At 42.6% G+C, this 23,586-nt stretch overlaps 1 protein-coding gene across 5 annotated transcripts in view; it reads right to left on the bottom strand.

Moving 5' to 3' along the window:
- CCDC124 (coiled-coil domain containing 124) overlaps positions 1 to 20,785 on the bottom strand; it is a 40,204-nt gene extending 19,419 nt beyond the window's left edge. Inside the window, exons 1-4 of one of the 5 annotated variants that reach the window (XM_074302315.1) lie at positions 20,667 to 20,712; positions 17,361 to 17,426; positions 10,396 to 10,672; positions 2,749 to 2,920 (exon numbers count right to left, since the gene is read on the bottom strand). In XM_074302315.1, the coding sequence (XP_074158416.1) occupies positions 2,749 to 2,907 (159 nt within the window). In that variant the 5' untranslated portion in view covers positions 2,908 to 2,920; positions 10,396 to 10,672; positions 17,361 to 17,426; positions 20,667 to 20,712. Of the gene's footprint in view, positions 1 to 2,748; positions 2,921 to 10,395; positions 10,673 to 15,317; positions 15,394 to 17,360; positions 17,427 to 20,666 lie in introns of those variants that run through there. The other 4 variants (XM_074302308.1, XM_074302318.1, XM_074302301.1 and 1 more) reach the window with 4 other exon arrangements.
- Between the last annotated feature and the right edge of the window lie 2,801 nt (positions 20,786 to 23,586).

The raw sequence follows: 23,586 nt of genomic DNA, 5'->3' as shown, positions 1-23,586 counted from the left end.
GATCTTAGAGATCACCGAGTTCAACAGATTCATTTTACAGATAAAGAAAATGAGATCCAGAGAAGGAAAGGGATTTGTTAAAGCTCATACAGATGGTGAATGGCTGAGCTGGGAGTCAAACCACAGTCTTCTCCTCTGCTCCATCTTCTGGAGCACTAACACATGCTGCTTCTCCCACCTTTTCTCCTGACACTACTCCCCCTTCACCCACTTTACACTCTCATCAAACTGTACTTATTGAGACTTACCAAATGTTGGAAGCTAGAGGAGCTATAGAATTCAGCCTTCTCATCTCAGAGACAAGAAAATTGAGGCCCTGAGAGGTCAAGGAAATTGTTCCAAGTTACACAGAATCAAGTTTCAAATCCAAGTACTAGACATTCTCTGAATATATCCTGTCTTTCAGTGTCTTAGTTTAGGACACACACCCTCATAATTGGAATGTCTTCTCCCCAATCTGTCTGTCCTGAAATCTTATACCCTTCAGGCCTGGAGAAAATGCCCTGTTGTAGGGACAGGGATCAAGTGTGGTGTGCTCTTATTCTGGAGGCCTCAAAATGAACGTCTGATTTTCTTGGAGAGCAATATATATCATCAGAGGGAGTCTATTTTCACAGAGTCCCTGAGACCTTAGATCAGAGTGATGGCAGGGATGGAAGGAACTACAGAACAGAATGTTCTCAGGGAAGCTTATCCTGACAATGTGGGTGCCTGTGAGGAAAGGAAGCTGCCACCTATTCTCCTTTCTCCCCCAACATGTGACATTGGCCTATATGAGACTGACATTGACGGCCCCTCCTGGCTGGCACTTTCCCATCTCCCTGCTGTTCTTATACCCAACTCTGGATCATAGTAGTGATATTCCTATAAATTTTCTCTCTTATTTTCTCTGCTAGACTATGAGCTCTCAGCAGCGAGCTAAACACTAAAAGCACTCCAACAATCCTTCCAGCTCTCAAAATCTATATCCCCATTTTAAGGTCGCATCTAGATTTGACATCCTATGAATATAAAAACAGAATACAGACTAAAATGTAAGAATACAATAAGAGGTTTAGAACATCATATTAGTTCAAAGGATGTTCATGTGGCTCTCCAAGGAAATCAGACATTCATTTGGGGACTTCCAGAACAAGAGCCAAAATGAGTGCCAAATAAACAGTAATGTCGCAGTGACAGGAATCAGACCATTAACTCTCCACGGTATTGCCTCCAGGCATTAACTTCCCAGTTTCCAAGACTTTATCCTTATTATGGGCTGTTTGTCCCATAATACACAAGTTGAGCCCACCCGCCTGCACTGTGCTAAGCTCCACTGAACCCTAAAATGATTTCCCTCAAGTGGGGAAGGGCCAGCCCGGCCGGGCCATCAGTGCCAATGTCACACGGGCCACTGTCACATGTCAGAGGAGAAAGGAGCAATGGGTGGCAGCTCCCTTTGCTCCCAGGCACCACCACAGTTCCCTTAGTGCCAGGGAGAGGATCGCTACCTCTGGTCCTCTCCTGCCACCTTCTGGCCAAAGTGAGCAACTGTCAGAAAAAACAAGGGGAGACTTAGGGGAGCGGGGGCTTCATGTACTTGTGAGAATTTTCCATCGACAAGACATGAGATTTGTCCTCTTTGGTCCCAAAGGGAAGAAAACTAGGAATGACGGAGTAGATTTGGGGTCAACATCAGAAAGACCATCCCAATCTTCAGAGCGAGCCCAAAGTGTTCCCATCAGCCTTGGCAGGCAGGGCTTTCCCATGACCCGAGGGATTCAAAGGAAGGACCCACTGGGCTCGGGGTGAGTTGAATCTGGGCCTGTTTCCCCTCCTTTGGAATTCAACAACCCCCCCAAAAGCATTTATCAAGGGTTTACTCTAAGAACCTGTATTTTTATGCTGTAAACTCTATTTCTGATATTCCATGTCCTGAGATCTTTCTTATATATGTATGTCTGTTATATCTTTCTGTCTCTGTCTCTGTCTCTGTCTCTGTCTCTCTCTCTCTCTCTCTCTCTCTCTCTCTCTCTCACACACACACACACACACACACACACACACACACGTGAAAGTATTTCATAAGAGTGGTTAAAATGCTGTCAGTGCAGATGAGAAAGGTCACTTCATACCAGAAAAGATAAGGGAAGACTGGAGGAAGTGTGACCTCAGCCACATTTCCTCTATCTATCCTGCCTTCCAGCCAGATGCACTCCTACCCCCATTCCTCATTTCTGGGAACTTTCTAATGCACTTTTTATATCCACTGTTAAATAGTAATATTTCAATGCTGAGGTGGGAAATCAAGTTTTTAAAGGTTGAAGAAAAAACATAAGAACATAAAAACATAAGAAGCAAGCCTTTTCTATAGCAAACAAGGCCATTTTAAAGAGTTTATGGCTAAAACCACATTAGAGCCCACCTACGACATTCTCAGAAAGAAGCCATCCAGCTTTTTCTTAAATGCTCCAGGTTACAAGGCGTTCATTCACTCTGGGGGCCCGCTCATGTCACTGCTGGACAGCTCCAAGGGTAGAGGTTCCTTCCTTACACTCAATAGCAACTTGCCTCTTTGCAGTTCCCTCTCATCTTACCAGTTCTGCCCATTGGGCCCTGTCCCAAGACAGCCACTCAGAGATGCTGTTAGCCATCATGGCTGCCCTATAGCTTCTCTTCATCAAGCTAAATACTCCCAATTCCTCTAACCTGAATCTGGGGAGGAATGGGAGGGGGCCCCAGGAAGTGCAAGACAAGCCCATCACAGACCTTCCTCTGCTCCTTCCTCATGACGTGTTTGTCGTCATCCTTCCAATAGGCATCTTCCAGCTCCTGCTGCCGTTTGGCATCAGCTGCGGCTTTGGCCTCGGCCTTCCTCGCTCGGGCAGCGGCCGACTTGGTGTTCTCGCCCTGGAACTTCTTGGGCATCCCTCAGCATGGACTTCAGGGAGAGAAGAACAAGGGTCAGGGATTTGTGGGAGCTCCAGGTCCCCCGTCCCCCTAGCTTCACACTGAGCACCTGGCGCAGAGACCCACAGTGGTGGTCTTGGGATGAATACTTCAGGGCCCATCACTGACTAAGCAAGGAACTGGCCCAGGGCTCTGTGGACCTCTCAGTACCAACACCCTCTGAGCTAAGGACCGTTCCAAAACTATGAATGGTGTAATAAAAGCTGCAATGCAGTAAGCAGATAGACAATGGGGGATAGGGCTGCCAAGGGAAGGCTTCCTGGAGGAGGAGAGGTTTAGATAGCTCCTAGGAACAACTCCAATAAGCAACAAGGGTCCTGCTTCCCATGGGCCCAAATATTCTAAAGAGGTTCTTTCCAACCTACTTGAGTTAACTTTAAAATTGTTTGTGTGGGTGAAATGAGACCTATTATAGGCCAAATTGGCAATCTATTAGTCAACCTTTCTCCACCTGGCTCCTGATCATACTTGCCAGATTCTTGGGGAGAAACTGGCTAACTATCTCTTTTCCAGTTTTTCAAACGTACCTCAAAATTTAGGTATAGTTTTGCTACTTAAAATAAAAATCAAATATGTTAAAAACGCCAATCATCCTTGACCCTCATTGAATGAGGGACCATAAATCTGATTCTCAAATAATTGAAGGCTAACCCCATGTAAGTATTTTTAACATTTTTAATTCTTCTGGATGAATATCAGTAAGAAATTGATTATACACACATCCACACCTGTCTTTTTTAGCAGTATGAAGAGCAGAATAAAATGTGTTGATGACTTATAGTCATCATTAAAAACATCAAGAATCTGGTGGAAAGAACTATGAACTGGGGAGTCAGGAGATCTGGACTCCAAAGTCCTGGCCTTATCCCTGGTTTAGAATAATAAAATACTCTTCTTTGGAAAGACTCTTAGATTATTTAGAAAACTCTGGAAGTCCAGAGACTTCATGTGTTTTCCTTATCCAGGATCAAAAAAGGATGAAAAGTAACCAAGAGGAGCAATGAAAGGGCAAGATACAGCTATGGATAACTCAAGCTGTATTTCACTCCAATTCCACACTAGGGCCAAGGGCTTTAATTGTTCAATTTTCTTTCCTATAGCTACTGGGACAAGTTAAGGGAAGCATTTGCAATTTATCAACCAGTTGCAAAATAAATGTGAATAATGGACCTTTATAACTGACAGACACAGAAATGTTTGCAAGGCATAGTGATTTAGTCCTCCCTTCCACAGGAAGCAGCCAGTGGCAATACCCACAGGAGCTGGGAATTGTAGTTTAGAAAATATCAAACAGAAGGCCAGAGGTAGATTTATTGTTTGTAAGTGATATTATCGTATCCATGATTTGTCTCTGACTCCCAGGGATAATGCCCTTAGGGATCCCTGGGCCAATCCACCCTAAGAATGACCCAGGGAAGCCTTGGGAGAACCCCAACTGAAGTGAGGCAGACTTGCAACTGCCTGCAGCCATCAAAATACAACAAAACAATTTTAGAACTCTCCAGGGAAAAGCACATTACAGCAGTTTCTGGAGAGTCCTTCCCTTGGTCTGGGAGGGTGTCTGTCTCCTATCTCCAGGGAGTTAGTCACTGACAAGAATGTCATCTTGTCCCCCAGTTGGTAGCCTAAGAGCTCACTCTCACATGGAACTTGACAGATGTTTCTTCCTGAATGCAATCTCATTTTAAATATCCAGATGCACTTGACATGACAGAGAAGTCTTTTGCTATATTTTTGGTGGTTTAAAAGGTTTATACAAGGCAGGATATTGTATTGCATTTTCAATACAATATTTATTAAGCATCCACTATAAGCAAGAAGGCACTACCAAGATATAATCAAATGTTGGATGGGAAGAGAAGTAAACAAATACAAAGGAGTGGGATACGCAAAAAGGAGAGGGCTAAGCAAAGGGAATGCCCTCTTCTGGACTATGTTCTCAAAGATAGAAGACAAGATTTGCAAAATTCAAAAATTGCAAAATTTAAAAATATCTCCTAAGTACAAGATACTAGGGATACAGACACACAATCAAATCCACAAGGAGCTTCTATGCTCCTGGCCTTTCCTCCAATCTAAATATCTTGCTTTGAGTTTTTTGGTTTTTTTTCTCCATAACTCTAAAACTGAGATTTTGTGCCCCATTCTGGGGAGCCCATTTTAGAAGGAGCATTTATTAGCTGGATCTACAAGCAAAAATGTGTGGCTAGGAGGAAGCATCCTAAGAGGGGCAGTTGAAAGAAATGGGAATGTACTCACATATTTATAGGGCTATTATTTGGTAGAAAGTAACACAGAGGAAGTTTTCAGCTCAAGAGGAGTAAATTAGCCAATGATGGAACAGACTGTTAGAGGGACAATGAGTTCCTTATTACCAGAACCAATCAGGTGTAGATTATATTGGCAGCTGCCAGTGAGGTATGCTTTGAGCTGGTCCTTGGGAGGTTTGGACCTTTAAATATCTCAATTTTATGCAGTTCTTTAAAGAGGTCAACTCAAAAACTTCATTCCCCTCCTAACAGCCCTGGGAGTGACAGACATTTTATTCCCAATCTTACAACTCAGGGAATTGCTTCAGGAGATGCAATGGAGCCAACAGCCAAGGCCAGGGCATCTTCTAACTCAAAGATTCTATGATTTCAAAAGAGGCAGAATATTGAGAATCCAGGAGAAGAGTAGCACTGGCCCGTTAGTGCTCATATGCCACAATCATGCATGTAAGGATTCCTCAAAAGCCTCAGCGTGTCTTGGGGCAGACCAAGGTTCTCCAAAGTGGTCCCAATGGAGAACAAGCTCTGGCAAAGGCTACCAAGTGGTTAAGGCCTTGAATGACAGCACCATGACCCATTGGATCCAAGCACTAACCTAGCTCCATGTTTAAGAGGTTCACCACTAGTGGCTTGATTACCAGGTGACAAACTTCAGCCACAAGAGCATCCACTAAATTGTACTAGGATCAGTGGAAGGAGAACCCCACCAAGTTGAAATGATGGATCCCTGAAGTGGTCAGACACCATTTAGCACATGCCAATAGCTACTCTGGCTTGCTGGACCATTATCCACCTTGGTGCAGAGAGGTTTAGGGACTAAGCCTGGAGTCAAGAAGCCCCGGATTCAAATCTGGCCCCATAAGCTGTGTGGCCTTGGGCCAGCATCTTAATCTGTTTGCTTGAGGCTCTTCAATTATAAATTTGGAATAATAACACCCACTTCCCAGTGTTGCTGTGAAGATGAAATGAAAAGAAAAATGTGCACAATGTTAAGTACGTGTCTGGCACATAGTGGGTGCTATATAAATGGTACTATTATTAATCCCAACTAATGATACTATGGTCTAAAAAGCCTGAGAATGAGAAGTAATATGCTCAAAGGCCCCAGGGATGAACCCTCACTCTTACTCCCAAGTGCTGGTTCTGCATTTCCAATTAGCTGAGGCACATCTGTCTTGTGGCCACTTGCCACCCCTCAAATCCATCTTTTCCAAAACCCAGTACACATGCTGTCCACATTCCTCCTTTAGGTTCGCCAATTTCTTTTAATGGGGCCATTATTCTCTCTGACAGTGAAGTGTCTGCCTGACTCTCCTAAGCTTCACATCCAATAATAAATTGCCAAATCTTGGGATTTCTACTTTTAAAATGAATCTTGGTCCTTCTCCATCTCTGACTCTTATTCAGTCTTACCTGTATTTTTTAAAAGTAAATTTTATTTTAGATTCCATAACCAAGTACAAGCATAAAATACACAAAGAAAAGCACATAAACATAAATCACTGTACACTTGAAGAAAGCTCCTTGGTTTCCCAACTGTTAACAAGCATGCATCAACTCTCACAAGGAGTAATCATGAACTTCTTTCCTCTTGATTGGACAGGGATTTGTGGCCATTATTGTTTTTGCCTGGTTTCATGGGCCCTCATCAGGTGTTCGTCCTTTGGCTTCTGTGCTCTTCATTTCCCTTTTCCCCATTTTGCTCCATCCTACCTGGGCTGCCAGGCCAGCTCAGGTCGGGCTATCCCCATGCCATTAGGGGCAGGAGTTCTGGCCTGAGACAGACTAGCTCTGTGACCCTGGGCTTCATCTCATTGAGCCCAAGCTTCAAAATCTCTAAAATGGAAATAACATTACTTATATTACCTAGCTCACAGGAGGGATGGGGGGGGGGGGGGTGATATTGCTTCATATAGTATAAAGCTTAGGGAAGTGTGAGTGATTATTATTTAGGAACCTTTGACAGTTTCCCACCAATACATCCAGGAGTTCTTAGTTCAGCATTCAAGGCCAGCCATGATTCAGCCCCAAGTTCCCTTTCCAACTTAATCTTCCAATGTTCCCTAATACAAGACTTTCTGCAGCTGAGCATTAAGGGTGTCAGATTTGGGGATTTGTTTTCTAAGAGTTTTATACAATAAGGTCTAATTTGGAGAGCACTAAATGTGGAAATCAGAAAATCTGGGTTCAAATTCTGACTCTTCTTGCTTCCAAAGGGATTATTTAACACTTTCAACTTTCATTTTATCTTTAAAACAAAGAGAATCAGTGATATGAAGAATTCAGAGAATAACATATAAACACTGACATAGCATAGTGCTTGACCTGCAGCAGGGTACTAAGTGCTTAACAAATATCTCATTTGGTCCTCCCTCACAACAGCCCTGGGAGGATCTAGGAGATGCTCTTATTACCACCCTTCCCCAAAATTTACAATTGGGGAAACTGAAGGAAATTGAGGGTTTTTAAAAAGTAACCTGCCAAGGGTCACCGGCCAGTAGGTGTCTGAGGCCACAGCTTGCTGGGAAGGGCAGAGGGATGAGTAGATTCAGAAAAGAAGCTACAGAAAAAACAAAGATAAGAATAAACACTGAAAACCAGAAAAAAAGGAAAGAGTCTGGGATTCTGGGTCCAGCTGAGCTCTGGGGTCCCTTCTCTGATTCTATAAAGCTATCTGGCAATGAACTTGAAAAGGCCCCATCACCACCAAGAAGCTGACATCCAAGAGGGGCTTAGGTAAACTCATGGAGGAAAACTCCAACATCAATCAAGGAGAACCTTAGAAGAAAGGTCAGCTCGAACATATAAATTCTAGATATAACACACAAGTGATGTGACTCTGAGTCAGTAGTTTCTGACCTTTTCTTCATCTGTCAATGGTTCAATAACTAATGATAAAAACACCTCACAACTTTGAAAGACTTTACAAAGATGAACAGTTGATCAGTGTGATGATAAACTCTTAAATCCAAATGAATGAAGTTGAAACTAGCATGCCCCTCACTTCCTGACAGAGACATGATTAATTTAAAATGCAAAGACACATTTTCAGACACTGATAATAATGGAATTTGTTTTGCCTACGCAGATATTTATTGAGGGTTTTTTGGAAAATAATTGCTCAGTGGGTCTGGGGGGGCTATGGGAGAGAAAAAAAAAAAAAAAAAACGTTAAACCTACATTTAAAAAACCTTGTTACCTGGAAAATAAAGACAATGTTCTGATGCACTCAGAAGGGCATGCCTGATAAAAACATAGATAGACAGGCTTCCACCACTGTCTATGGGAAGGGTCTGCACTATGGTACTGGCAATATGAGAGGAGCAAGGACTCTCAAAAGGTGTGCTGCAGTCTGTATATTTGGTGTTTTGCTAGATAGGCTGCAAAATTTTGTCATGTTACTGCAGATAAAACATTTTATTCACAAAATAAACAAAACTTGCCTATTAGATGTATGTGGTAATCTCAAAATACATCAAACTAGTAAAGGCAAAGAACAAAAATGTCTGCTCTTAGAGAAGAGAAAACTGTTCATAAATGAGTTTCTCAACCCTCTCGGGGTGCTGCCAATCTAAACAGTGGCAAATAATGCTGTGCTGAGAACAAAAATGTCTGAGATTCAGTCAAGTAGAAAGGAGTTGGATGTTAGATATGTTGTGGAGAAAGGATAAAATGTTTGTTTTCAGTCGAAGAAATAGTGTAGATAATTAAAAATAAAAAGTGATTTCAGCAGTCTGGGTTGGCAGTCATACCACTGGCAGAGGTCAGGGCTCTTCATGGCCTAAATAGACACTTGCTATGGTGTAGCTGTGGCCCAAACAATCAGGCAGCCCAGTTCAGGGGACAAGCACCCATGCTCAGCTCAGCCAGTCCTGGAATACACAGGGCTTGTCCCCACCCCAGGACAGATGGCACCTTTCGCCATCCCTGGACTCATTTTCAGACTGGAAGGGCTTGCTGAAGCTTGTGTTCCCCTGGCACAGCCTTTGAAAAACCCAGGGTGACCTTCACACACCATTGGCAATCTGTCAAAGGGGAAAATTAATCCTAGTCCTATCTCCCTCCCTGGTCTGATTTGAGGATCAGATTAAATAATAGATGGGAAAAGTACCATTGCAAAGTTTAAATTTATCATGTAAATTAGAGATTAGTGTTCACTTTGCTGTTCACTCAGAACTCTTGAGAACCCCATGAAAGGAGACTATCAAACCCTAATGAAAAAAATGGAATCCAGGGTCCCAATGCAACATTCTTTAAAGTCTTATGGCATTTATAACTAAACAGAGACAGGAAAGACTCACATGAAGACACACGGAGTGACTCAAGTCAGTGGAACCAGGAAAACAACATACAGAACACAACAGCCACACAAATAGAAAGACTGCTCTACCAGCACAAGGAAACTCAGGGAATTAAGGGGATTATGACAAAAAGGGGTTAACTGTGGGAACTGAGTGAGCCACTTTGCCTCCATCTTGTGATCCAATCTGGAGCTGGCTCAGTTCCCTTTTTTATTCAATTATGGGTTTAGTCCAACTTCTGTCTTTTGAGAAAACTTTATTCAATTGTGGAAATTGGGAGAAAACCTTATTGTACTGTTTGCACCTGGCCCTTTGGGGCTGGGAAGGTGGGCCACTCCTCCTGCTACTTAGAGATCTTTAACCAAGGACCTGACCAGAAACCCAATCAAACTCAAAGAATGATAACAAAGTTTTCTCAGTTGGACATCTCAAGTAACCCATGTCTCATATGAGAACTGCCCCTTAGTAATCAAATGTGGGGCAGCTAGGTGGCGCAGTGGATAGAGCACCAGCCTTGAATTCAGGAGGATCCAAGTTCAAATCTAGTCTCAGATACTTAACACTTCCTAGCTGTGTGACCCTGGGCAAGTCACATAACCCCAGCCTCAGGAAAAAAAAAAAAAAAAAAGTAATCAAATGTTTAAAAAAAAAAAAAAAAAAAAAAAAAAAGGAAGTTTCCATGTTTCTTTGATTGTTCACATCACTTGGTGGGAGGGGGTGAGGAGATTGGCCACCTGTTTTTCTGAATTCAGGGAATTGCACCTATTTACTCTCCCTCTCCCAATCTTTCCTCCAATTAGAAATTAGATCACCTAATATTGAATTGTTTCCTTTTAATTAACTGTCTTATTTGTTTTTAATGTATAAAAGTATACCTCCCTCTGTATTTGAGGTCCAGTCCTCAAGTGAGGAATATGCTGGGCAATTGGCCCATTTGAGAGACTGAACCTGTTTCCTCGAGCACTTCAGTCTTTTATCCACCACCAAGGCTTATCAGAAGATGCCATCAATGTAATGGGCATGCTGGACCCAGGAAGGAGGCTGAGGAAAATGTCCTTCTAGGCCCGTTGTGCAGAGGTATGGAATATAGTAAAATCTATACTGTCAGTAACGGTTGATTTGTTCATCCATTTTGCTGGACTGTTTCTCTTCCTTTAAAAACAAACAAACAAACAAAAAAAAAACCCTTGGTGGTTAATAGGACAGCTTCCTGGATATTGGGAGAGAAATATATTTGAAAATTTAGACATTAGAACAAAAGATATCAATAAAAATGAAACTTTTAAATATACAAAAAAAAAAAAATGCACCTTTCCCCTTTTACTGGAGTTGGGTATGCTTGGTATGGACTATATTGTACATGAAGTCAGCTACTATAAATGTGAGGTTCTCCAACCTGTTTTAATTTCCTTTTAAACTCTGGTTATATAAGAAGGTTTGATAAAGGCTGCAAGGGGGAATAGTATACTCAGAATTGCATATGATGTACAAATAAAAGGCTAAAATACTACAAAAGCAAAAAAATAACCATTTTCCCTCCTTTCCCTGTCTCACAGACTCCACAGAGTAAAGCACATGATAGCAATGTGATATGAATGGTACATTCTTACCCTAACACTCATGTACATGCAGACAGACCACCTTTTCCGAGGCCCCAAGTGGGCTCTTGGCTACTGTAGTGGAGGCTTGGAGCTTGAAAAAAATGAAAGATTCCATGGGGTGCCTTACAGGTGTTACCCTAATGTCCATTAGAAAGCCACAACAGGTCCCCACCCTCATAGGTATGACACTAGCCTTACCACAGCTCAGTGCAGAATCAGGTAAGACCTGTCTGGGGGACCAGCAAGACTTATGGGATCGGTTCCATTTCCAAAGCAGAGCTCAACCTTAAGGGTCATTCAGGTCAACTAAAAAGTCCATCTTAAGTAAGACAAGGAAGAGGAGTTATATAGAATAAACAATTTGTTTGAGAAGGAATCTTACTTAGCACTGAGAAGGTTGGCGCTGGGGCAGACCACCTAGTCCTAATTCCACATTTTACATATGTGAAAACTGAGGGTCCAAGAGGTCAAATGATTCAAGTCACAAGCAGATTAGTGGCAGAACCCACAGATTAAAACCAGAGGAGATGATGGGCGTGAGACTAGAAGGAATTTCAACCAGAAAATGCCTACTGTGTGCCAAGCATGCTAGGGACACAGAGATAAAACAAAGTGTCCCAGGCTCTCAACAGGCTTATATTCTAATGGGGTAGACAGAATACACAAAAATAAGGTTATGGAAAACACACAAAATACGTAAAGGTAAGTAAGTCCAAGAGAGACAATGCTATCAACTTTGAAGATTAAGAGAGGCTTCATGTAGAAAAAATGAAGCACTTGTGAGCCTAGATAGAAACAGGAATTTCCAGGAATTGGGGGTAGGGGGAGATGGAATATTATATATGACATAGTAAGAAGGGAAGTCAAGTAGACTCCTGTAAGGATGCGGTTCCTGTAAAACAAGAGAAGGGAATTGTAAGGGCCCTTTAAATGGGCGGCACCACAGTGCAACAGGAGATTGAGTACCCCAGGAAGTAATCTCTGTGGATATTAGGACTGCCCTATAGGTGGGATCTTGGCCACATTGAGATAGCTTGGTAATGGGTGACTCTCTCGCTGATTGGCTGTGTGTGTGACCTCACAGGCCCTTTATAAGCCCACTGCAGACAGCAGTCGCTCTCTTTAACATGGCGCTCTTTAACCTCTTTATATAAGCATTATGTTCAGCTGTGTCCTTGAGCCTGATCCCAGAGTTACGTGGGTCCATATTATCTCTCTGCCTTCCCTCCTAAGTGGCGTTTCTACTGGATCTTTCAGAATCTTAATTCTGAATATTAAATATTTTCAAAACCTGATAATTCCTGATGCGTCCACGTTCAGGCGCCATTTCTAACTGCCAGGAGGGCATGTTACAAACTCCAGTTAGAAATGGGCAGGAACCAGCTTGTGATTTAGGTCAACTAAAAAGTCCATTTTCAATAAGACAAAGAAAAGGAGTTATTTAGAATAAACAGTTTGTTCGAGAAGCAATCTTACTTAGCATTTGGAGGGTTGGCACTGGGGCGGACCATCTAGTCCTAATTCCTCATTTTACATATGGGAAAACTGAGGGTCCAAGAGGTCAAATGATTCTTGTGAAGAATGAAGGGCTTGACAGAACTTTTTATTAGATCTTCAGGCACCAGGGAAGTCCTAGACCTTCTTGGGCAGTGACATTTCATTTGGCAGCAGGTGGGAAGGACAGGTTAGAGAGGGAGATAAATGGGAGGTTAAGAGGGTACAAAGGTTTGTATTTTGCTGCTGGCACTGTGAGCTGAGCAGAGGCTCTCAAAAATCGTGCTACAGTCTGTGTATTGGTGTTTTAACTAGGTGTGTGGCAAAATTTTGTCCTGTTATTACAAATAAAACATTTTATTCACAAAATAAACAAAATTTGCCTATTAGACATATGCTGTAACCTCAAAACACATCAGACCATGAACATGCCAAGAACAAAAATGTCTGTTCTTATTGAAGGGAAAATGTGTATAAATGAATTTCCCAACTCTCCCAGGGTGCTGCCAATCTAAACAGTCAGTGTGCTGAGATTGCTCACTGCAAGGAATACTGTGCTGAGAATAACAATGTCTGAGATCCATTCAAGTAGAAAGGAGTTGGATGTCATGAATATTGGGGAGAAAGGATAAAATCTGAAGCAGGGGATTTTGAAGTTCTTGAAGTGATGCATTAGTAGGTGACAGCAAGACCAAAGATATGAACATCTTTCTATGTGGCTTGAGGGGAGATGGAAGATGGGCCAGAGTGCCAGCAGGATAAGAGGACAGAAGAGAGCTTCTATGGCAGAGGTGAACCTGACAGGTCTGAATACCAGGTTGGATATGGGAAGGGGTGGAGCAGGAGGTGGCAAACAGTGAGGAGGAATCCAGGATAATTCCTAGGTTTCCAGCAACTTTACAGTAAGAGGGCAGGGAGGAGTAAGGGAGGGTTTGGGGAAAAGAAATGAGTTCTGTTTTGGACACATCGAGTTTGAGATGTTTATTGACATCCAGTTGAAGATGACATAAGGGGGATTGGAGGTCAGCCAAGAGACTGGAGCAGAAAGGTAGATTTGAGAATCATCACCCTAGAGATAGTATTAAATCTATGGAAGCTGAGGAGATCACAGTGAAGGAGTATAGAGGGAGAAGAGAAGAGGGTCCAAGGAAGAGGCCCTAGGATTAGCAGTATGATCTAGAGGAGGATCAAAAAAGAATCCTGAGGAAGAGAAATCAGATGGAGGAAGAGAAACAGGAGAGATCAGTATCCTAAACATTCAGAAGAGAATGGGGGCCAGAGGGGAGAGATCAATGGCAAAGGCTGCAGAGAAGTCAAGGAGAATGAGGACTGAGAAAAGGCCACTGGGATTGGCAAAGAAGAGATCACTGGTAATTTGGAGAGAGAAGTTTTGGTGGAATAATGAAGTCGGAAGCTGGATTGTAAAGAGTTAAGAGAGAAAAAGTAGTGGAAGCACCTGTTTTAGATAGTCTTTTCAAAGAGTTTAGCCACAAAGGACAAAAAAGATACAGTTGCCGGCTAATGAGGATAGAAGGGCCGAGTGAGGGTTTTTCCAGAATGGGGAAAGAAACTAGGGAATGAGGCAATAGAGGGAAAAACTGTGATGATAGTAATTGGCTGAAACTTTGGAGTGAGAGGGCTGAAGGGCATGGGAATAAAGAACCAGGTGGTGGGAATAGGGTTTGGAAGATGATTGACAGGAATTCAGAATCAGTAGGATGTGAAGGTCATGAGGCTGAAAATAAGAGACAGAGTAAAAATGACAAAAATAATAAGCTGAAGGAGAAGGAATGGGATTCCTCTGAATAAATAAATTAGCCTATCAAGTGAGACAAATAGGGGAGAAGGTGACAGAAGATACCTGGGTAAGGTGAGGATGAAGGAAGAAAAAGAGGCCCTTGGCTAAATGGACTCATTTTTTCCCCGTAAAATATGAGATGAGATTTTAGCTGAGGTGATAGGGGAACCCTGGGAGGGTTGAAAAAGGGTGAAAAGATGTGCAAGAACTGCTAATGGTGGTAGCAGGATTGCCTAGCAGCAGTGAGAGTCCAGTTGAGGTTGGGTAACATCATTTGTAACAGACTCAGAGTGACTGAATTTCCTTCACCTCTGTTCAGAAGCACATGTGACAAATGATGACAAATGGGGGATTTTAGGGAGAGCATAATCAGTGACATGATAAGGGGACCAGGCAATCTAGAGAGGAAAATAGCATGGAGTTGAACTGCTTCATCAAGTTGAGGATTGGAGAGTTAACTCTAACCAAACCCTAAGCCTAGTGGAGACGGTCTAGAAGAGAACTGAAGGGGTCAAGAATCACACAGGTAGACAAAGAGTAGAGTTTGGTATGAGAAGACACAAGGAGAAGTAAAAAGCCAATAAGTTACAGTCAGATACAGGGATTTTGAAGTTCTTGAGGTAATGCATTAGTAGGTGACAGGAAGACCAAAGATATGACCATCTTTGTATGTGGCTGAGGGGAGATGGAAGAGTAACTCACAGGAAGTGGGTAGGTTGAGGAAATGAATAGTTAGAGACTGAGGAGAACCATTATGTTGAAGTCCCCTAGTACAAGGGCAGATGTGAGCATGAGAGAAAACTATGAGCCAGGTATTGAGCTCATTAAGGAAGAAGGGAAGTCATTAGGGAGAGGGGGAGGATAAAGAGGCAGGATAGGAGGGGAATCTGTAGAAAACACCTACCAGGATTTTGACTGGGTAGTAGATATGAACAGCATGGACTTTAAAGGAGAGATTCCAAAGAGATGACAGATGGGAGAGAACCTGTAAAGGGCAATGGAGAATAAGGAATATTACAACCTCTCTCCTCAAACAGTGAACTGAGAATGGGTGAAGGTACAGTCAGAACTGGGAAAAAGTAGCTGGACAGGTTGTCTTCTGGGAGAAACAAGGTTTCATTAAAAGCTAGTAGACAAAAGGAGTGGAAAAGTAAAAGATTAAAGATGAAGAGGAATTTCAGAGGGCACAGTGGAAAGACTAGAAGTGGTGATAGTGGTTGGTTAGAACTTTGGGGTGGAAAGGTTGAGGGTGACAGGAATAAAGAACCAGGTGATGGGACTGGGGTTTGGAAGATGAGGCAGGGATTCAGAATCACTAAGATGTGAAGGTCATAACCAGGTGTAAAATATTAAGTGCTTACTCTTGGCAAGGGAGGTTGGATACTAGGGACACTGGAAATATGGTCAGAAGGAAAGTCTTGATTCACTAATCTTTTTCTCTCTGAAGAGTACCGATTAGGCAGAAAAAAAGGCACAGCAACAGACAGAAGTTAAAATATATAACAAAAATGTTATGACAAAATAAAATAAGTAAAAATACACAACAAAAAAGGGTTTTTTAAAGTATATTTTGTGGTTTTTTTTAAGTTTTTCTAAGTCTAAGTTTAAAAAAATTATATAGAACCCCTTTTCTGAGTTTGGCCCCACTGCCATAGGATATCCCCAGAATTGGAGGCTGGGATATGGATAAAAAATTCACAACTGAGAGGGAGAGTCAAACTATGAAAACTCAGAGAAGAGAGTATCCAGGAAGAAACAGCAGTCAATAGTATAAATCCTTCTAGAAAAGAGAAGGGTGAGCATTGAGAAAAAGTCATATGGCTGGACAATTAAGAGAATATTTTTCGCTTTGGACAGCATTGGATAGTTCTAAATTGGTTAGAAACCTGAGAGGATTAAGAGTGAAAAGAGAAGTTGAGATATAAGTAAAGAGCGTTTTGGTAAGAATTTGGTTGTAAAAAAAGGAAGAAAGAAAAAGGATGATAGGCTGAGAGGATGTAGGGAGAGTTTTTTCAGGATGAAAGAGACTTCAGTTTGTTACAAGTCAGCATGGAGAGAAATCTCAGAAAGCCTCCATTTACCTCTCCTTACAAAGGTAAAATAAACCCCAGCAAGAGCAGTGCAGACTATGAATCCTTTCACTAACTTCAACTCCAAATGCCTCTGCCCCCACCTCTACCCATTTCTTCCACAAGCTCTTTGGGTCCTGATGATTTCAGAAAAACCTGGAAAGATGTACATGAATTGAAAACAAAGTGAAGTGAGCAGAACCAGAAAATCACTGGACAAAGTAATAGCAACATGGCATGATGAATTGTGAATGACTTGACTATTCTCAGCAACACGATGACTAAGACAATCTCATAGAACTGATAAAAAATACTATCTGCCTCCAAAGAAATGATATTATTGGAATAATGATTGAAGCATACTATTCTCCTTTTTCTTTCATTCTTTTTCTAAGTCCTCTTGCATAAAATGATGGATATACAACTATTTCACATGGTTGCATATATATGTCAGATTGCTTATTGGCTCAGGGAAGGGGAGGGAAGAGATAGAATTTGGAATTCAAACAATTAAAAAAAAGTTTACAATTATTTTTATGTGTAATTAGAGGGAAAACAAAATATTTTTTAAAAATTGGATCCCAAGTTACACCCCAGAGTGCTATCTCATAGATGAGAATTAAGAAGTCACATAGTGATTAGCCTGAGGTCAAACAGATAGTGAAGGTAAGATATTAGCCTAAGACCTGATTCAAGGGCCCAGCTCTTATGTAACTTCAGTACCCGCTCACAAGATTCTGAGGATTAAGGAAAAAGGACACATAAACTACATGTTAGCTCTTATTAACATTATTAAGAGGAAACTCTTAATAATGGTTCTAAGAAACATTTGAATACAATAATGGTTCTAAGAAACATTTGAATACGATTCCACCTACCGGTTCTGTCTCCTTGACCTATCATTGGCTAGGGCTCTGGATGTTCTGGAAGTCTCTGAAACCAAGCTTAAAGGGAAGAAAGATATTTTTTCTTTCCCACACTGTGGCTTATGTGTTTTCCCACAACTTTATAGCCAGAATCGTCTCCCCCTCTCCCCCCAGCTTCCTTCATACTATTGAGGCAATCTGAAACAGTATAAGAAAAGAGTTTATGCCCATCAGAAATAGTTCAAGCAGCTCTTTATTGGGCATTTCCATCTAACATCCTAAGCACACAATTTGTCAGAGCTAGAAAGGATCATATAAATCATCTTGTTAAATCTTTCACAGGAGAAAAATGTGAGGCTCTGAGAAGGGAAGTGGGTATCTAGGGTCTGATTCTGTGTCACCCTATTGTCCTATAAGTCCAAATAGCCCCCTCTTCCAGAAAGCTGAAGGTCTGAGAATCGAAGTTTGAAGGGGCTGCAAAGGCAAGTCTCATCCTTTCTACAACATTCCTGACAAGTAGTCAAGAATAATCCACCACCTTTGGAGGCAGCCTAGCCTACCACTGGTCAGTTCTAATAATAGGTAGGAAACTTTTCCTTATGTTGAACTGAAGTGATCCTCCTCCCTAGTCCAAATTCTCCTCACTGGTCCCCATTATCCTATTTGGAAAAAAGCAGAATGAGTCTAATCCTGCCTTTCCTAAAACAGCCCTTCAAAGGTAATCAGACTTGGAGTCAAAGGGGTTGATGGCATGTTGCAGGGATCTTTAGCCCACAGGGTGGACAGGAAATTTAAAGGAAATATCCTGCTCTTAGCTGGAGTCAGGAGCTGAGAAAAGACTCCAGGGCCTTTAGGGGAAGAGGCTTCAGGTCTGAGGGAAGGTATTATAGTTTCCAGCTTTGGCTGTTTCCTATACCTGGATACCATCTCCTCCGGGCCTTCAAGGAGTAACTCAAAACACCTTCTAAGAACTCTTCTGAATATTCTTGATCTCAGCAAAAGGTGAGCTCTCCCTCCTTTCCTGTTGTCCTTGTCTTCAATTTGGTTTAACAGTGAAAGCAACGGACTGGGATTCTGATTTCCACCTGACTCCTGCTCTGATGCCTACTAGACTATATTTATTTTACAGATAGACACAGAGACTGAACACATTTTGTCCATACTTATTCATGCTTTATCTCTGGAGGGCGTCTCTTTTTAATTTCAGTCTATATCCCCAGCTCTGAGCCTGTTTCTTTTTTTGTAAGACAGTAAATACCTTAATATTTAATTCACAAAAGTCCCCCTTTAATGTCTGTCTATATTCTGAGCACCAAGCCTCTGAATTTGTAAAATGGAGTTAAACTTAACTCAGACATGGTTGTGAGGTCGGAGAATGTGTGAAGGGGAGTGTCCACCTTACAGCCCTTAGTATTAGAATCTGCATTAAATGACAACCATTATTAGGTGAGTCACTCTAATTTCTCTAGGCCTGCTTCCTCATATGAATGAATGAAAATTTTACTAAGTGCTTACTTCATAATAAAAATGGTTCCTTCCCTTAAGGAGAGTTCTTTTTTGTATCCCGTCCCTGAAGTGAAAGCCCTCCTCAGAATGTTTTTAAATTCATAAAACACAAGATTACAAAAGCAGCTGCCATATTACAGTTATTCAAAGATTTTTTTTTAAGTTCTCTTAAAAAGGCTTATAAGGGGAGACATCGAGGAGCAAGGTGGATAGAGGGTTGGCTTTAGACCCGTCCTCTAGGCACTATGTGATCCAGGGAGAGGGACTCAGCCTTTCTTAGCCTCAGTATTCTCATATAAAAAATGGGGTTAATGATACTACTTCCCTCAAAAAGGATCAAATGAGACAATACATACAGTTTTTACAAATATTGAAGCACTATATGAGTGCTATTGTTATTAACAAAGGTGTCAGGAAAGCTCTAGAATGGGGTGTGGAGGCAGACACACTCCCACCAGGAACAAGGGCAGATTTGGTTCTAAATTTCAGAACAGGAAAGGGAAGTACTTTGTAAACTTGCTACTATCATATGAATGTCAATTCATTACGTCATCTCAGCTCCTGGTTTCCTCATCGACAAAGACTTAGAAACTGAACCTGTGACTCCATTGGGAAACATCGGTAAGTGTGGCAAACTCCCAGGTGAAGATTTACATTCTTAGAGACATGCAAGGGGCTCTCAATAGTTACCATCTTGAGGTCAGCGTCTGCCTCTTATTCTCCTCAAATGCCGGGACCCTCATATATGCCCTAAACCAGGGGTTCTCAAACTACGGCAGGCCGGGGGCCAGATGCGCCCGCCGGGTTATGGCAAATGGGCTGAGGGGCGGAGACAGAGTGTGAGCTTTTGTTTTTACTCTAGTCCGGCCTGAGGGACAGGGAACCGGCCCCCATTTAAAAGTGTGAGGACCGCTGGAATAAGACATCTCATACTTGAGAACTGCTGGTTGGTCTCCCTGCCACAAGTCTCCCCCTCCATCCTCTCTTCCAGTCCATGCTCCATTCAGTCGCCAAAGTGTGTTCCTCAAGTGCAGCTCGGATAGGGTCACTGCCCGGTCTGCTCCCCTTTGCCGCCCCCCACGTCTCCATTTTGCTACCAGTGACACACCGGCCTCTAGCCCTTTTCACCGGCGGTCCCACAGTCGGGAGCGCTCCCACGCCCCTCCCCCAGGATTCCCTGGCTTTCCTCAGGTCTCGGAGAGATTCCGCCCCGTGGGGCGTCCTTCCCTCGTGGGGCGTCTCTAACTTATCCCGCATAACTCGGTGCGTGTTTGCCTCGGAGTTCGAGCTCCCCGAGAGAAGGGCCCGGCTCTCCCTTTGCATTCCCAAGCCCAGGCTTGGCGCACAGTAGGAGCTTAATCAATGCTGACTGACTGGCCCGGTGTCACGAGTCAGCAACAGGCCAGAGACCTCGTGGCTTCCAGGCCCCCAGAGCCCCGCCAGGTCCTTTAAAAAAGGCGGTCCCCAGCGGGGTCGCCCATGTAAGACAGGTCAGCGGTCATTACCGTCAGCATCCAGCTAGACCTCGAACACAAAGCCCGCCGAACCCCAGAAACGAATGAATGAATGGGAGCCCGGAGCCCCTCCCCCTCCCCATGCTCCTGCCTCCGGCTCTTCCTTCTCCTAACGCCCCCCTCAAATTCCTTCAGCCCAAGCCATCCCCTCCGCTGTCCCTAGCAGCAGTCCCAGAGCCCTCCTCCCTGGGGCCTTCTAGGGCTCCAAAGCCTTAGCCCCCCTCCACAGTCTGGCCCCGCCCCACCCCGGTCCCCCCCACCCACAGGCCCCGCCGCCGTCGCCGCCGTCTCCTCCTACCTCCTTCCCCGAGCTCAGGACCACGTCGCGTGCAGACTTCGTCACTGGCGACGAGAGGGGAGACGGCGCCGACGCCTTTTGTTGATGTCATGACCCAGCTGGGCGGAGCTGAGCGAGAGCGCCCCCCGGAAGCCAACTGTCGCGAGGCTTCAGCTGGCGTGACTTTCTAGTTTACAACTGAGCCGGAAAATGGCGACTCGGCCCGGCTTGGCTCGTCTTTTCCTGTCGGAGAGGGGTTAGGGTGGGGAAGCCTCCTAGTTCCAAAATGGGGGCCGAAGTTTACGCCGGCTGCTTTTCCTACTTCCCCGGCCCAGGGTCAGCCATTCTAGTATAATCCTTCCTCTTCTACGGTGCCCGACAGTGGACAAACCAGCTAACAATTTTTAAAGCGCTTCTTTGTCAATTCCTCTTTGAAGCCCGCTGCAGAACGGGTAGCGAAGTGGCCGAAATGACGTCATCCTCTTGTCAACCTAGTGGTGATCTTGTCATTGTTTAACATTCAGTCTTCACGAGATGCCTCTGTAATTCATCACTTCCGTCAGGGTTCAAAACGCTCAGCTTGATGTAAATTGCAAAAGATGATTTAATAATATCCTGAGCATTGAGTGGGTCAAATAACACATCCTAAAAAATGTATAATGAGAAACATTTATGAGCAACTTAATTAAAATTAAATCTGTGGTATTCTGAGTCAATAAATGGCCTGCAAGGATCTTATGTACAGTATGGTGAACCCATTTCTATTTGAGTATGACGTCACTACTCAAAGGAAACTAGACAAGTCAGTAGTCAACGTGGGTAGGGATTTCAATTTTTTAAAAAAAATGTTTTACTTTCGTTGTGAATTCTAAAATGCAGAAAGGCTTCCCACTCGGTAAATAGTTAAAGGATATAAACATACAATTTTCAGATGAAGAAATTAAAGCATTTCTCCTCTTATAGATGAGGTTGAGGTTTTGGGGTTCCCTTTAATGGGAACCAAATGATAAGGTCTAGATTTAGGGAACCAAAAGGAGATTAGGGGTTCTGGTGGTCAAGGAGTTAAATGATAAGGTCTAGTGGCAGGTGCGAGGCTAAGGGAACCAAATGGAGAGGTTTGGCTCCCCTGCACCCCCTTGGGATTTGGCGCAAGGAACCCCCTTCTGGCGGTGGGGAGATTCTCTGTAAAGGAATTTACAGACCCGAAAACCTAGATTGATAAAAGGGTTTTATTATACGGATTGGGAAGTAAAGTTAGAAATTCTGATAGAGGCAGAAATAGGTGAGGATAAAGAGAGGATGGCACTGGAAAATAATATTATTCCAGTGGGCAGAGACTCCTTGGCATAGCCTGGCATGTTTAAAACCTCTGCAAAGAGAGGATTTTATTTTGGCTTTTTTATAATAGGAGCTTTGGCTACAAGCTGAAGGGGGCTAGTGGGTGAAATCCCAAGTTGGCTCCTCTCCTAGCTGGGTTTCAGCTTGAGCTGGAATGTGAATAGAATGAGTTTTTGAATAGAGTTGGAATTCTTTTCCTAAGGACTGATAACAATGAAACTGTCTAGTTCCACTTGGGCGGGGTCCCTCACTGAGGCAGAGATGAAGGAGAGTTTCTCTCCAAGGATTTTTGGAATTTCAGGGTCCCTTCTTCAATATGAAAAAATGCTCTAAATCATTATTGATTAGATAAATGCAGATTAAGACAAATCTGAGGTATTACTTCACATCTTTCAGCTTACCTAAAATGACGGAAAAGATAATGATGAATATTTAGGAGATGTGAGAAAAAAGGGTGATCAGTGCATTGACAGTGTAGTTTTGAAATGATTCAGTCGTTCTGGAGAGCAACTTGGAACTGTGATCAAAGGGCTATGAAACATAGATAAAACTATACAGAGTGTCTCTACTGGGTCTATATCCCAAAGAGATTATAAAAGAGTGAAAAGGACCCTCGTGTGCAAAAATTTTTGTAGCAGCCATTTTTGTAGTGACAAGAAACTGGAAATTGAGTGAATGTGCATCAGTTGGGGAATGGCTGAATAAGTTATGATATATACGTGTAACGGAATATTGTTGTTCTATAAGAAATCATGAGCAGGCTGATCTCAGAAAAGCCAGAAAAATCTTACATGAACTAATGCTGAGTGAAGCCAGCAGAACCAAGAAAACATTGTACACAGTAGCAACAAGATTATGTGATGATCAATTGTAATAGATTTGGCTGTTTTCAACAATGCAGTGATTCAATGCAATTCCAATAGACTTGTGGTGAAAAGAGCCATCTACATCCAGAAAGAGACCAATGGAGACTAAATGTGGATCAAAGCATAGTATTTTCACCTTTTGTTGTTGTTGTTATTGTTTGTTTGCTTGTTGGTTTGTTTTTCCTTTCTCATGGTTTTTTTTTCCCCCTTTAGATCTGATTTTTCTTGTGCAGCATGACAAATGTGGAAATCTATTTAGAAGAATTGTATATGCTTATTGTCTTGGGGACGTAAAGGCTAAAGGAGGTAAAAAGGGAGGAAGATTTGGAACACAATATTTTGCAAAGGTGAATATTGAAAACTATCATTGCAGTATTTGGTAAAAGTAAAATACTATTAAAAAAGACTAATGCTAAAAAAAAAAAACTAAAATGCTAATGGCCTTGAACACTGAGTTTGCATAATTTGTAAAAGAAAGAGAAAGAATTTCCTTTTCAAAGGTTAAGAGGTATTTGTTCCAACAAAACTGAGAGCAAAATAGTTTAGTGAAGGTTTGTGTTATCTTCCATAAGTCTTGCAAAAGATACCTGTAAACCAGCTTTCTCCTCCTTTGGTAGAAAGGGAAATGAGCAAGAAAAATAACAAATTGTCATTTTAGTCTCAGAGACTTTGAGTGGCACCCTCTCTTGCCACATTTCAAAAGCTGACATATGAAGGAGACTATACACTTAGACTGT

The sequence above is a fragment of the Sminthopsis crassicaudata genome, chromosome 1 (genome assembly GCF_048593235.1).
Source record: "Sminthopsis crassicaudata isolate SCR6 chromosome 1, ASM4859323v1, whole genome shotgun sequence".
In the NCBI taxonomy this organism is placed as follows: domain Eukaryota; kingdom Metazoa; phylum Chordata; class Mammalia; order Dasyuromorphia; family Dasyuridae; genus Sminthopsis; species Sminthopsis crassicaudata.
Note: the sequence above shows the minus strand (reverse complement) of the source record. Positions and strands in the feature narration are given on the sequence as shown.